Here is a 16,001-nt window from a genome sequence, read left to right on the forward strand (position 1 = left end):
CAAATACGACTTTAAGCCTTACACTACCCATTAAGGGCTTTCATATACCGGTGCGCACCTTTCTCTATACAATTTAAAACTCCATTCCTAGCTCAGTCCAATTGAACCTTTCTCAAAGTCACAATTATAAATAAATGCATATGCGATCTTAATGCATGTCCATCCAAACCTCTGCAAAGCCACAATTATAAATAAATAACTTGCGTGTCACAAAAATTTACTCCGCCAACAAATACTATTTATCATATGACATATCTCACACCCATCATTTTATCCACGCAACATATTCAATTTTACTCACAGCAATACAATTTCATATCATTAGTCAACATGCATCACGCCTCACATTTCATCTAACATGATCAGACTCACAACCAAACGTATTTGCACGTCAACACCACATACACACACAAAACATCAACATCTCGCCTTAGCGTACTCACTGGTTACAAGGCTTAACGCACTTCATGAATAACATACTTCATGATGCATAAATACTCAACCACAGGATGATTCACCATTTGTAAAACACTAATTCAAACATATTCATTACACTAATAACATAGGAAACATCCATTTAAGATCTCACCTAAAAGCTGAAGCCAACTCATTTCTGATGTCTTTCCTTTGCTATTTGCCAACAGTAGCAGCAACTTAATCATCAAAACATAACAACCAAGTTCGGAAAATCCAACAAAAATAATTCATCATCATAAAAACCATAATTTCCTTACATGAAAAGGCCATTTAGATGATTATCTGCCACCCTTAACAACATAGGACATAATCAATAGTTTAACTAAAATTCTTATCTTTCTTCCCATTTTTTTTTTAATTTGTTAATATAGAAAGGTTAGAAAGTTTACTAGCTTACGAGATTTCCAATTTCTAAGTCTCAAACCTCTATTTTTGTCTCCATGCACAAATGCTCCTTAAGTCTTCTCTCTTCCATGGAAAACTAGAGGAAGGATGAAGAAAAAACAAAAAAAATGAAAGAACAATCCCGAAAAATAACACATCTCTTATATATAGTCCTTTGATACCCCTTTCACCAACCCCAATTCAATAGCCACCTGGAATAATATTAACCATCATGTCACCGATTAAGAAATTATCTAGTTCATAAGCAATCGAACTAATGTTAAAATCTAACCTTACTCAACCATCCCGCCAAATACTCTTATTTACAAAAAGAACCCGTCAGATTGGAAAGCTTTTCAATTTAATACGCAAGTCTCCCATATGATTTAAGATTTTTAACAAGTCTGGGTGTGACACTAAATTCCCTAAATAAGAATGTTAGGCACATTTGATTTCTATATGTATGAGGTTATGAATGTAGCTTTCCTTAAATGAAAATGAAAATGAAAATGAAGCTGACCTGAAAATGAATTTATGATTTTCGAATTAAATAAAGTTCGAAAAAGAAATAAATTATTTGGTCATGGTAAATCCATTGAATATAAAAATATTAAATATATTTTCTTAGGCTAGATGATGGATTCAATGCTCGGGACCTCAAGATATACCTAAACCTGTGCACGAGAAAGCAAACTATACACTGAGCGATAAAGCTCATTGGTATTATCATGATTCAAGTCAAAATAATATAAGTTTCAATAAATTGCATACAATCAATTTCATATTCTAATACCAATTATCAAATTCATCATATGGCTCAATTTACATTTCATCATTTCCAATTCATCAACCAACTCATCATTTCATTACATAACATAATATGATTCAACCCCAATTCAAAGTCAATTTCATATTTTCATCAAGTTATATTATTTTCAATTTTATTCAATTTATTCCTCTATTTCAATAATCAATATCAATCATAACAATTCAATTCAAATAATCATTTTCAACTCACCTCAGTATCATATTATGCAAAACAATGTAAATATGTAACAATTATAATGATTCAAATCATAGAAATACAAACTGAAGACTCGAGTTACTTGTCGTCAGCTCTTGCCTTTCCTTTCACTCTCAACGGACTTGTGTCATCTATGCATTGACAACTATAATTAGTTTATTAAAGAACTTTGAAAATCATCTATGCATTGACGATCAAACTCATGAATCAAACGAAAACTTTATCTTTGACTAGAGTTTCATCTTATTGATTTTCTCACAACTTTTAATTATTGCTTTCTTTGTTAAGTTTAAATTGAGTTTTTCTATTTTCTATTTTTTTAAAAATTCCCTATCATCTTTATTTTGTTTATTTTTATTTAGGAAATAAAATTATCATTGGTCTTTATATATTCGACTTTATTTACTATTATTTTCTACAAGTTTATTTTTGAATAGAAATTGATTTTTGACGGTCTTAACAATCCTACAAATTTTGCCTGTTCCTAGGACTGGTATTAATAACTTTATTTCTTTTCATTATCCTTAACATTTGATCATGATTGCATATTCACAATATTTCGAATTCAAATAGGAGTTTCCAAGTAGAGCGAATGAAATAAAAAAAAAAAAATCTCTTGAGAATCAAATTTCTAAACTAACCTCTTTTATTTGACAATTGGTTGCATGTGTGATTTATGACTATTACAGTTAGTACACCGATATATATTCTACATTTCAAAAAGACTCCTATGAATTTATGAATACAATCAAATAGATATGATCCATATTCTAACACTTACAATCATGAATGGAAGGATACTTTAGTTGAGATGAAAATATCAAAATTGACCTAAAACAAAAAGAATGTAAATTCCAATGTTGTTGTTTAGCTGCACCCTTTGAATTGAATAATTCACTTCCTTGAATGACTTTTTGTTTTTAAATTAAATGAAGATTGAAGTAAAGTCATAGCTAAAAATTACTACTTAATTATATTTGATTATTGTGGTTTGTTTGTATTTTAGGAGAAGGATACATGCCAGTTTCTTATGGATGAATCAACTCTGTTTTTATATGCTTTGACATCAATTGATTAATTCTAGAGTTAAAAAAAAGAAGAAGGAGAAACCGAGTATGCATATTCGGACGGTGAGAAATGAGTAAATCGAATCGAGTTAATTGAAAAAATCGAAAAAAATTTTCATATTTCGAGTTATTTGAATTATTCGAGTTGAATTTCACAATTCAAATAACTCGAATAATTTGAATAACAAATTGGTATAAATATCCTTTTAGTCATTGTCAACTTTAAGAATAAGTAAATTAGTTTCTATCTCAACAGAATTACAAAAAAAAATCAAAATAATTTTCAAAAAATTCAAAATAATTTTTAAATCTAAAATATTTATAAAAAAATCAAAACTTGTACTTAAATTTTTTTAAAAAAAATACTAAAAAGTATATAAAAAAGTTAAAATTTTTTAAAAAATTTAAAATAATAATTTTGAATTAATTAATGATTCAAATTTATCATACTCAAGTATCTTAATTTTTATTATTTTATTTTGAATTTTTTTTAAATATATATAATTTTAAATTTATTTGTTAACCCATATGATAACTTGATAATCAAAGTTATTTATCACCTCATGTGATCTGGGTTTGAATTTAATTTTATCTAATTTAACTGAAAATTTCTTCACCGATCCAAATCCTAATTAAAACAAAAAAGAAAGAAACTGAGTATGCAGCTAGTTTTAACCTTGGGTTGGGACTTGGGAGCCTCAACAGCACCAATCATAACGTAGCAGCAGTTGAGTAAGGAGAGGAGCGTCAAACAGCGCGTGAAAAAGGAGCGTGGTGCTTTAATCAATCACAATCTCCTGTATAGGTAAACGTCCCTATAAGCCAATAGCTTTTGCTTCCTCTTTCCCTTCACTGACATTCAACAAAAACAGTAAAACAAACAAAAGTAAGAAAATATATAAAAGAAAGCGAGCTTCTCAAAAAAAGAAGAAAATATAAGAAAGAGAGACTTGGCCTTAGGGAACCTGAGCAGTGAGCATTGATAGAGCAGGAAAAGAACCTCAGCTCCAAGAGAAGCTTTAACTTAACCAACCCTGTTTGGTTTTGGGTTTTCCAGGGTTCATTATTTCCAAGCCTTTTACATTTGTTCTTTTTCCTGAAAATATTAACTGAAGCTAGCTATCTCAAGGACTACCATCCATCCTTCAGGTAAAAACTAAAAACCCAGCTCTGTTTTCTCCTTATCCTTTCTGTTAAACATGTATGTTTCAGGTTATATTTCATTTTTCAGCAATGTAAATTTCTAGTGGTGTTCATGTTCCTTTAGTTCCTTCATCAGAAAAGATTGTTTCTAAATGTGTTTAAGAGTGAGTAGGTTTTGCTTTATGTTAACAATTATATCTGTCTCTCTCGTTCTTCATACCCTTTTTTCCTGCTTGCCTTTTTTTATATATCCTTGAAACTATGTCTTCTTCAAGTTCATCTACTCCATTTTGCATTGTTCATTTAATTCTTTCTTCCATGTTTTACTTTCAAAGTTATCAAGCAAAATTTGGGGAAGATAAACGAGATTTTTCATGGAGTTATAGAGCTTTTTGGTCTTAAATTTGCAGGAGAAAATGGAAATATAGGAAAAAGTAGTTTTATTGGATTGGTTGGGTACACCCCACTGCCACATTTTTTCATTAAGAACATAATGTTTCAGTTTTTTGGTCCAAAAGTAATGTAAATAAACAAATTTTAATTCCAAACTGAGTACGAGCAGTCCCTCATGGATTATTAATTTACTTCGTTCATTTCTAGCTGGTCCTTCGTGGTTTCAATAATGTGGGATCTCCTTTTTTGATCGTTGGTTTCAATAATGTGTTGTGTAGCAAATCTTTCACTAGAGACAGAGAGAGTGGAAAGATGGTTTTTTTTTAATAATATCATCATATTTGCTCTTTTTTAGATAATGCCTAGAACTACTCATAGCTCCTCCCAACTCATAAATTGGAGAATAATCCACTTCAGCGTACTCGAACACATGTATGGCAACTTTATTTTTCCTTTCATTTTAAATTAGGTCATTTTGGTTCTGGTTGGTAGTAGTGGAATTAGTTTCTGTGGAGTTTCTTCGAAGGAATTGTATTTGATTGTTTGTTGGTTAAGGCTTGATATACATTCCAGCTTGCACAACCTCTACATCTATAATATCAGAATCTACCCAATGTAACTTCTCAATCCATGATTTTTTTGCAGCTTGTGTGGGCCAAGTCGGGTTTGAAGCAGAGCCCTTTTACCAGTTCAAGGGGATATATAAATCATGCAGACCCCAAAAGCAAGGTAAGATCCTCATTAGTTGCACGGTATATTGTTAAACCCTTTTTTCACCCCCTTTGAAGTAGGGCAGTTTGTAGTTGTTTAGCTTGTGCTTGAAAAAATGGTTGCAACATTAACTTCTTTAAGGTGGGTGACTGCTTAGCTATGAAGTTGTTAGTAAGCTATCGATCCGCCCTGCATTATGATTGGTTATATAGAAAGTTGTAGAAGTAGTTACAACCTCCTGAAAGAAGCTCTTGTATGATGTAATAGTAGTCATCGACTAGAAGCTTCATTGATGTTTTTTTACTTGTATCGAGTTTCATTGTTTTTGGCAGTAAAACAAGCCCCCTAGAAGTGCCTCAGAGAAACTCTTCTGCTACACCTCGAACTTCTCATCAAATGAAGATATCAGGATCTGATGCTGGCACGGTTTCATCCCCAAATCCTGCAAGTAAGACACCCAAAGATAGAAGTCCGAAGGTTACTGAGCGTAAAGCATTGAGAAGCCCGGTATCTGAGGTATTCTTTGGTCACTTATGAATGGTTAAGAATAGGATGATGCTTACCGTAATGAAATCTGCAAATTGTTTTCCGTTATTACCGGATAGTTGTCTGTTTTTACTTCTCCACTTGATTACTCGCACTGACAAAATGTCCAAATGTTTGGTGTGAGCTCTAGAAAAAGCGTGCAAGCCGAGTGACCGAACTGGAAGCGCAACTCACTCAACTTCAGGATGATCTAAGAAAGACCAAGGATCAACTGACTGCTTCCGAGTCATGGAAGAGGCAAGCCATGCAAGATGCTGAGGAGGCTAAAAAGCAGCTATCAGAAATGTCAGCCAAGCTTGAAGAATCCGAACAGCAGTTGCTGGAAATTTCTGTCTCTGAGGATGGTCGGGTTCAAGAACTCCGTAAGATCTCACAAGAACGAGATAGAGCATGGCAGTCAGAACTCGAGGCTGTCCAGAAGCAGCACTCGATGGATTCTGCTGCCTTGGCTTCTGCTTTGAATGAAATCCAGAAGCTTAAAGCTCAGCTGGAAAAGGCATATGAATCAGAAGCCATTCAAACTAAACATGCTGAATCCGCATATGCTGAAATTCAGAACTTGAGGATTGAACTGACTAAAACTCTTTCCTTGGTTGAAACACTTAAGTCTGAGATCAATAACTGCAGAGAATCTGAAGCCCAGGCCGTTGAAGTTGTTAGCGAAACAGAAATGCAACTGGAAGCAGCAAATAAAACCGTGGAAGTACTGCGATCCGATGCCACCAAAAGGACCGAAGCTTACAACAAATTGTCATTGGAGTTAGAACAGTCACAGGCTAGAGTTAAGTCTCTGGAGGAACTTGTGAGCAAGCTACAGGCAGAACTCGTTGGTAATAGCAGCAAAACATTGAAGGATCGCAATGATGATGAACTGCCGCAGAAGAATGGAGAAAATGAGGATATAGAGAAGCTCAAAACGGAGCTTAATTTTGCGAAACTTGAAGTGGGTCAATTGAAATCAGCATTGGATGCATCCGAGGTAAGGTATCAAGAAGAATATATTCGGAGCACATTGCAAATTAGAAGCGCTTACGAACAAGTGGAATGCATACGAACGCAGTCATGTCAGAGGGAGATGGAACTGGAAACCGAATTAAATAAAATGAAAGCTGATGTTGAAGAATTGAGAGCAAACTTAATGGATAAGGAGACTGAACTGCAGAGTATTTTGGCTCAAAACGAGGAGCTGAATTTGAAGACCGAGAAAAAACAGTTCGATGAAGAAGAGCTGGAACTTTCAATGAAGTTGAAGAAAAAGTTAGAGGCCGATTTGACGGAATTGAATGCAAATTTGACAGCCAAAGAAACCGAGTTGCAGAGCGTAACCATGCAAAACGAGAAGCTCAAAATGGAGATTATGAAGATGGAAATGGATAGTAATAAACTTAGTGATGAATCTGCTGCCTTGTTAGAAGCAGCAAGGGCAGCAGAGCAAGAGGCTCTACTGAAACACGACAATTTAACTGAGGAAGCCGAAAAAAGTAGAAAAAGAGCAGCTCAGGTGACCGAACAGCTTGGTGCAGCACAAGCAGAAAACAATGAAATGGAGGCTGAGTTAAGGAGAATAAAGGTTCAGTCAGATCAATGGAGAAAAGCAGCTGAGGCAGCCACTGCCATGCTTTCAACTGGGAACTACGGAAAACACATGGACAGGACCATACCTTTTGACGGCAACCATAACCCTGTAACGGGTTCACCCAACTCGGAAGACATGGATGATGATTCACCAAAGAAGAAAAATGGCAACATGTTGAAAAAGATAGGTGTGTTATGGAAGAAAGGCCAAAAGTAGCTGAAAATGTTGCATATATTTCTGCTCTAAATGTTTCGTGGTTTTCTCTATGTTTTCAATTTATGCAAAATTCATCTTAAATTTGTTATTCCAATTGAGTCAGTCTTATGCAAAATTTCAAGGTTACTACTTATACCTCATAATTTGAGTTCATTTCTGAATGCTCATTAATTATCTCAGTGATTGAAATTAGTTAAAAGAGAGTACTACCGTTCCTTGCAAATTTTGTGACCGAAATTTTTCTTAGGTAGCCATTTCTAAAACTCTCAATGTTGAAAATGTCACAATTCCGACCTGAATATCCAACCTCTGGCGTAAATTATTGTAATGCCCAATTTTAGCCCGGGCTCACATATGAAAACATAATTTTCGAGGATATACAATCTTACATATGATATGTAATCTTAAATATGATATATGCAATCTTAGATATGACATATACAATCTTAGAAGATATGATTTTGTAATCTTAAAGATTTAATTTGTAGATACCCTTTAATCTTAGCCGTTGATGTAATTGATCTGTACCGTTGGATTTGGGGAGGCTTAACTATAAATAGAGGTCTCTCCCTTTATTGTCGAAAAAAAAGAGAATCAATAAAAAAGGGAGAACGATTGGCAGTTTTTTAAAGGTGGCTTACTGTTTTCTTTTTTTTTTCTTTTTCGATTATTTTTTACTTATTTACGATTTTAAAAAAGGGAGAAGTTGTTACCACTGCGAATTTTATTTATTTATTTTATTTAGCCCTAATAAAGTGACGCGTTTCAAAGGATGGAGATATTTTCCCATTCGAGCCCTATGAGTTATTCGCGCCTTTTAATTGGGCCCTTCATTTTTTTTAAATTATGTTGATTTTCAATTTAATCCTTAATATTTTATTTTAGGTTTTTAGTCTATTTTATTAATTTTGTTATTATTATTATTATTGTTATTATTATATTATATATTATTATTATACCTACATATATGTGCGCATATGCATGTTAATATATATACATATATATTTTAAACGTTTTAATATATATACATATTATATACATACTTTATTAATATTTTATTTTCATAGTTTTTATACATATATATATACACATTTATATTTCATAATATTTATACGTTTGCCAATATTCTATGATTTTTATATGTTTATACATTTTTGTAATATATACACATATATTTATACTCCATTCAAAGCTTATTATAAATATTTTCCACATTTTATATTATACTTATATATTTCATTTTTTTTGTAAATGCATGAATATATTTTATATGTATATATTTATATTTTCCTTGTTTTCATAAATGCATTATGTATTATATATATATAAGTTTTATAACCCAAAATTTTATGAGTAAATTATCTTTATGTCTTTTATTCTTCATAATTTCAAATGTATATATATTTTGTACCTTTTTCTCTTTATATTTTTTGTTTATTTCCTTCATTTGCTTATTGATTTATGTTTTCATTTATATTCATTTGATATTTTACATGTCGTTGTTTATTTACATTAATTTCGTTTATTTCTATGCCATTGTTGTATTTATTATTACATTTATATTTAATGTAGCATCACATCATTTTTTTTTCGATTTTAAAATTTTCAAAATTGAGATAGCACTCGTATTTAGGATTTTCAAGAAAATTGAGCCCTAACGTATTGGGTTCCGATTTTCTTCGTTTGTTAAATCCAACGATCGAGGGTTGCTCATTAATAAAAAATATATAAAATAAAAAGCTTGTTGTTGGGGAGTTAAATATGTTGTATCCTAACGTATTGGATGTGACGTATTGATTTCTCGAGACAAAGATTTTTTGAAAAAATAATAATAAAGGAAATATTTCAAGTTTGAGATTTTGAGGAATTGTGCCCTAACGTATTGGGCCGCGATTTCTTAAATCTTAAACAAATGAATATTCTTTTAAATTTTTATTACACGAGTTTTAGACTAATTCATTTTTGAGGAAATTAGAATGTTGTGCCCTAACGCATTGGGTGTGACATTTTCTTTCTTCGAAATGATAAGGGTCTTAATAAGTAACGTTTTTAAGTTTTTGCTAAGGATTATATTTTTCAAATTTTCGACATTAAGACACTAATTAATTAACTAGGTACCAATTTTGGGCGTTACGAGGGTGCTAATCCTTCCTCGTACGTAACTGACTCCCGGATCCGTTTTTCTAAAACTCGTAGACCAAAGCCGTTTTTTTAGGTGATCCAATCACACCTTAATAAAAGATTGGTGGCGACTCCCAATTTTCATTTTTTAAAGTCGACAACCTAATTTTTTTTGTTTTTAAAAAAATGGTTTCGACAGCTTGGCGACTCCACTGGGGACACATACGAGAGTCGAGCCACAAAGTTGATTAATTTCTGTCTTATTGTCGAGAAAATAAATTTAAAAAAAATCATGAGATCATTGTGCATCCATTCATTTTCTTGCTTAATTGATCTTTGCATTATTCATTATATGAGTTGAATGATTTTACCCTTCTAAGTGGAAGTGAGAAACTATTCCTTCGTGAGGTTTTCACCTCCGTATAGGATAGTGGATCGCTTTCAGAATACATCGGTACCTATGCCTTCGTGAGATTATCATCTTCGTATAGTCATAGGGAAAATGTGTTCCCCTGAACCGAACTTGATCTATATGAATCTATAATGGGTGAAGATCAAGGAATCTGCTGGTTCGAGTACCCTTACTTTAGAACCGAACCGCATATAATGAGCCTTAGGAGCCTACCCTAGGTAGAATCACACCGAATGCCTAGAGGTCACACGAAAACTTGGTTTAAATTTACGGTCATTTTGTTTTGTTTTGTCTATTTTTGTTACGATTATAATTACTTCGGTTTGTAATTACTTTATTGGTTTGAATTTTGATGTTTCTGCATATTGCATTATATAACCACTCGATTATATCCTTTTAAGTGGAAGTGAGAAGCTATTTCCTTCGTGAGGTCTTCACCTCCGTGCAGGATAGCGGATTGCTTTCGGGATACATCCGTACCTATGTCTTCGTGAGATTTTTATCTCTGTGCAGCCATAGGGAAATGTATTCCCCTGAATTGAACTTGGTCCGTATGAGCCTATAATGGGTGAGGATCGAGGAATCTGCTAGTTCAGGTACCCTTACCTTAGAGCCAAACTACATATAGTGAACCCTAGTTGCCCACCTTAGGAATAATTACGCCAAACCCTAGTGGTTTCCCGAGTATGTACTTTATTCATTTGCTTTTACTTTGTATTAACTTGTTTTTTATGTTGTTTTTATTATGATTGCATTGCATTTGCATCTTAAAAAAGAGGTGTTGATTCACGTTTAGTTGCTAAATAGAGAGCTTGTCATAAGGAAATGGGTTTCTTGATAAAGAGGATGACAATATGGTTGTCCGAATATGGTCCAAGAACATGTGATAAGAGAAAGATGATAATTTAATGGAGGACTACACGACTATGGCTCCGTTGCCCAGGGATTCAAGATGACAAAGATTATTCGAGAGCTGCTGAACCTTCTTAAAGAGAAGCCAACGAGCATCACGAGAATGAGTGAGCAACAAGTTACGGCCTGGATCGAGCAAAAAGGAGATAGAAGAGACGTTTTTTGAAGAGTTCGTGAGATTTATCTTAACGCTCGAATGAAGAAGAAGATCGAATATCTTCGCCTATGAGGGCAAGGCCGTATAAATATCAACTTAATGTAAAGAGATTTGTTTTCTAGTAAAGTTTTCTAAATGGAATTGAATCAGAATCAACATCTCTTTATGCATTCATTGCATGCATCCGCGTTACATGACATCATACGCATTAAAATCCACTAAAAGAGCCTAATCGATTAAAATCATTCTTTAGCTAATTTGGAAACCAACCAACCTGCCAAACACCGTTATAGTACCCGAGCAAAGTCAGGAGGCATGGACCAAAGATTGGAAAGAATAGAGCAAATGCAAATACAGATGCAAGAGCAATTGACCAAATTTCAACAAAATATGAAGGACCAGATGCTAGAATTCCAAAGCAATGTGATAAACCAGTTAACCCAATTATTGGCTAGAGCGTTAGAAAGAGAGGAAAACCCAGTGGTCCACTTTGGGGAGGATAAAGAAGACCCTAATTATCCCTCAAATTTTATCCCGATAAGTGTCCAGCCAGATATACACCCACAAGGGGCACCCCTTACTATCAAATCCCAGCAATATCAGACCAATACCTTAACACCAATGAATCGCCCGACAGCCTCAAGATCCAATCTGAAGAACAATTTAGTCAACCCTATTGCTCTTGATAATCCAGCAGAAATAAAACAGGCAAGGGTAGAATACTCAGTTACTATAAAGGCCCCAAAGAGAAAGGGGAATAAGGGGGATAATGCAGGCCGATATAACAAAAGCCACTCAAAACCAATCACTGTGGGTCGGCCAAAGACAGAAACCACCAGACATCAGAGTCCTTTAAAGCACGAATCTGGTGGGAAACCAGGTATTGAGAAGCTCCAGTTCACGCCAATTCTGATGGTGTATAAGGAGCTGTATCAAAGCTTATTCGATGCGCACGTTGTTGCACCTTTCTACTCAAAACCCCCCACAACCTCCGTACCCTAAATGGTATGATACAAACACGCAATATGATTATCATGCGAGAATTACGGGGCACTCAGTAGAGAATTGCATTGCCTTCAAAAAGCTAGTTGAAAGACTTATCAATATAGGCGTTGTCAAAATTGATGGTTCATCCAGTGCAAAAAATCTGCTACCCAATCACATTGATGATGGGGTGAATGCAATATATGAAGAACGGTTAGGAAGCGTTCACATCAATGCTGTACATGAAGACAACTGAAAAGGGTCCTTGTTAGATATTCGCCCTTATCAACTTGGAGGTGTTCTAAGTAATTGAATTGTGGAAGAAATCTCTGTAGTCTTTAGTGCTTATTTAGAGTAATGTTCAGAACATTCTTGTTGTTTTTAGTCTAAAAATGATAGGAGTTCCTTTGTGAAATAGGCTCATGTCTGAACATCATTATTCTTATAAAATACATCTTTGCATTTATTTTTGAACCAATATTGTTTCATTCTTTGCGAGTAATTATTCTTTCATTATTTTAGATTCTCTTCCACATCATTCTTTCGTTCATAATTATATTGTACAAATAATTATTCATAAATTCATAAATTCTTTTGTATATTCGTTGGTACTTGCTATAGGTCTCTAGATATCAATGACGTGAGTGATGCTGTGACAGACTCAAAATTTTCTTTTTGAGCGAGGCATGTGTTTAGGGAGATCTCATGACTTTGAAAATGACATAGATTGTAGCATATCTCCGGACTTGTTGAGGATGGTAGAGCATGAAGGAAATTTTACTTCTTGAGGAGACAATGGAGATTGTGACCTTAAAGGAATGTACATAACCAGAGAAACAAAACAAGACCTTGTTGAGTTACCTCAAGAGTTCAAAGATGTCCGCACATAGCCATACCAGGATATGCCCAAGTTAAGCATTGTCATTGTAATCTGAACAGCAGTACGACATAAAAAATTTGCAGTATGTTCAAGATAAACAACACGAACAATGCAGTTAGAATTCTTTGTTGTGGCAATGCTTTCTTTTTGGCTTATCATAATTTTGCCTGTTATATTCAAGTTTCCATTTCTTCATATTGAAAAGGAAGATCTAAATTTTTTTCGTCATAGTTAAATTTCGTCCCAAAAGGCTCTACGAGGGAAACCTGATACTGAAGAAGATCTTTCGCATACAAAATGAAAGTGGAAGATTCTTATGTGAAAAACCTTATCTGGAATGACATTGATTCTGATCGAAAGAGATGACAAGGGCTTGTCTCTGTCGAGGTTTTGCCTTTCTCTTGGGCCTATCGCGGTTTTTGCCTATTGAATACAAGATTTTTTCTCTCTGAGTTTTTGGATCCAATTCTGATTGAAGAGGAATATTCAAAGTTATCTATCATGGTCAAATGCACCAGAAGAAGATAATGCGAGCTAACAAAAGGTTCAACCCAGAGAATTCCACGAGGGTGGCCTAATGTTGAAGATCCTCTCTCTACAAAAATATATTTTGGAGGGAAACGGATTGGGAAGAACCTTATGTTATAGAGAAGGTTTATTTTTCAAATGAGCTTTGATTTTGAGCGAGATGGATGATAAACCTGCAAAGTCCTGTAAACTCAGATTCAGTCAAGAAATACTCCGCTTAAGGAAAGAGATGACCAAGGTAAGAAACCCGCAAATGGCACTTTGAGTCGAAAAAAATGACGAAATAAAAATGAAAGTGATAAAAAGAAAAAGAAAAGAAATGGAGAGGCCAAAGTGAAAACCCGCAAAGGGCACCTTGAGACCAAAGGGGATTTGAGTTGAAAACCCGAAAAAGGCAGATCAAATATTGGTCTGAATGGGGCACGAGGTGATTAGACCAACTCGAATTCTAACCAGATTGGGGCATGTGGTGATCTTGTTATACCTAAATTATCAGGAAAGGGTAGACAACATCTTGGGGCATTGGCAGAGTATTGTGGATCTCCTAAACACATGTCAAACTCAGAATTGTCTTCAGAAAGTTTGTACAGAGAAGTTCAAGCTGCGATATCTGGGGCACCCAATTTTCATGCTATTGAATTTGTTGTTCTTGGAATACCTCATTCTTTTCCAAGATACACATTCCCAATCAATTTCTTTGTTACCATTCTTTACTATTTTTGATAATTTATTCCTTTCGAGCTATGCTCAGAGCTAATTTTATTCTTATCCATGATTATGACCTTTTTGCAAGGATGTTGCATTGGAATAATGATTAATGGACTAATAAAACTTTCACAAGGGAAGTTTGGCATATTACTTTAGAAGTTTCTAAATAATACAGGAACCTGAAACAAGACTATTATTTAGAACACACTAAGTTTAAAAGTTAGAAATTTAAGAAGGAAAAGTCTAAATTAGGACTTTCTCTCTGGATTCTGTTATCAAAAACATTGATTGAGCAAGGTGACAGGGTGTCAGGTTGGTGACAAAGCTAAAATAAACAAGCGAGCAATGATCACCAGGTAATAGGAAGAGGTTTTCTCGGAGAAGAAAGCCTTCATTTGCACATGAGCCTCACCTTAGGCATGGTGTAAAGGACCAAAGAATTTCACATTCTGTATCCTTAAATTGCGATAAGAGTGGATTGAGAAAAAGCCATATATTTCTACCCTCGGGTTACAGTGGGAGAATGATGGTACAAATTTTTGCGTTCCAGTGAATTAAACTTTGAGTGGGGGCAATCTAACTAAGTGTTTCTTGGGAGACGCCAGCAGAGCATGAAGGCATTGTAGAACGTCAATGATAAGGCCTTAATAAACTTTGAGCAGTGATAACCTAAGAAGAATCATTCTAAAAAAAATTCTACATTCATACAAACACCATTCACACATGTCTAATTAGGAGCATTAGATGCATTTTGATCATGCCATCCTAATATTAGGCATAATTAGGTTCATTATATAGATCATGTTCCCCAGAGAACAAACTGATGAAACACTAAGCCTTGTCTCCCTGAGCAACAGCGGAGTAGGTTGAAGATCGTAGATCTTATCTCCCTAAACAGTAGTGGAGTAGATTGAGGACGGAAAATCTTATTTTTCCAAGATAGTGGGAAGCAGATTTTAGCCACCAAGCCTTGTCTCCCTAAGCAGCAGCGGAGTAGGTTGAAGATTGTAAATCTTATCTCCCTAAGCAGTAGTGGAGAAGATTGAAGACGACAAATCTTATCTTTCCAAGATAGTGGGAAGCAGATTTAAGCCACCAAGCCTTGTCTCCCTGAGCAACAGTGGAGTAGGCTGAAGATTGTAGATCTTATCTCCCTAAGCAGTAGTGGAGCAGATCAAAGATGGAAAATCTTATCTTTCTAAGATAGTGGGAAGCAGATTTAAGCCACCAAGCCTTGTCTCCCTAAGCAGCAGCGGAGTAGGTTGAAGATTGTAGATCTTATCTCCTTATGCAGTAGTGAAGCAGATCAAAGACGACAAATCTTATCTTTCCAAGGTAGTGAAAAGTAGATTTAAGCCACCAAGCCTTGTCTCCCTGAGTAGCAGCGGAGTAGGTTGAAGATTGTAGATCTTATCTCCCTAAGCAGTAGTGGAACAGATCGAAGACGGCAAATCTTATCTTTCAAAGATAGTGGGAAGCAGATTTAAGCCACCAAGCCTTGTCTCCCTGAGCAGCAGCGGAGTAGGTTGAAGATTGTAGATCTTATCTCCCTAAGCAGTAGTGTAGCAGATCGAAGACGACAAATCTTATCTTTCCAAGATAGTGGGAAGTAGATTTAAGCCAGCAAGTCTTATCCTCCTGAAGTTGCAGTGGAGCAGATTAAAGCTATAAGTCTTATCTCCCTAAAGTTGCAGTGGAGTAGATTGAAGCACGAATTCCTATACCTCTGAAGATGCAGTAGGATGAACATGGCTGCTTGAAG

At 34.6% G+C, this 16,001-nt stretch overlaps 1 protein-coding gene across 2 annotated transcripts; it reads left to right on the forward strand.

Annotated features, from left to right (window-relative positions):
* Positions 1-3,791: 3,791 nt before the first annotated feature.
* LOC107899675 (interactor of constitutive active ROPs 2, chloroplastic) lies at positions 3,792-7,677 on the forward strand. Of its 2 annotated transcripts, XM_016825446.2 has the most exons (5): positions 3,815-4,101; positions 4,844-4,920; positions 5,134-5,217; positions 5,532-5,715; positions 5,876-7,677. In XM_016825446.2, the coding sequence occupies exons 3-5, from the start codon at positions 5,198-5,200 to the stop codon at positions 7,535-7,537; spliced, it is 1,866 nt and encodes a 621-aa protein (XP_016680935.2). In that variant the 5' UTR covers positions 3,815-4,101; positions 4,844-4,920; positions 5,134-5,197; the 3' UTR covers positions 7,538-7,677. The 2 variants fall into 2 exon arrangements, with proteins under 2 accessions (XP_016680933.2, XP_016680935.2); XM_016825444.2 differs by lacking the exon at positions 4,844-4,920 and having other exon boundaries at positions 3,792-4,101.
* Positions 7,678-16,001: the final 8,324 nt, after the last annotated feature.

This window comes from Gossypium hirsutum, chromosome D04 (assembly GCF_007990345.1).
Source record: "Gossypium hirsutum isolate 1008001.06 chromosome D04, Gossypium_hirsutum_v2.1, whole genome shotgun sequence".
Taxonomy (NCBI): domain Eukaryota; kingdom Viridiplantae; phylum Streptophyta; class Magnoliopsida; order Malvales; family Malvaceae; genus Gossypium; species Gossypium hirsutum.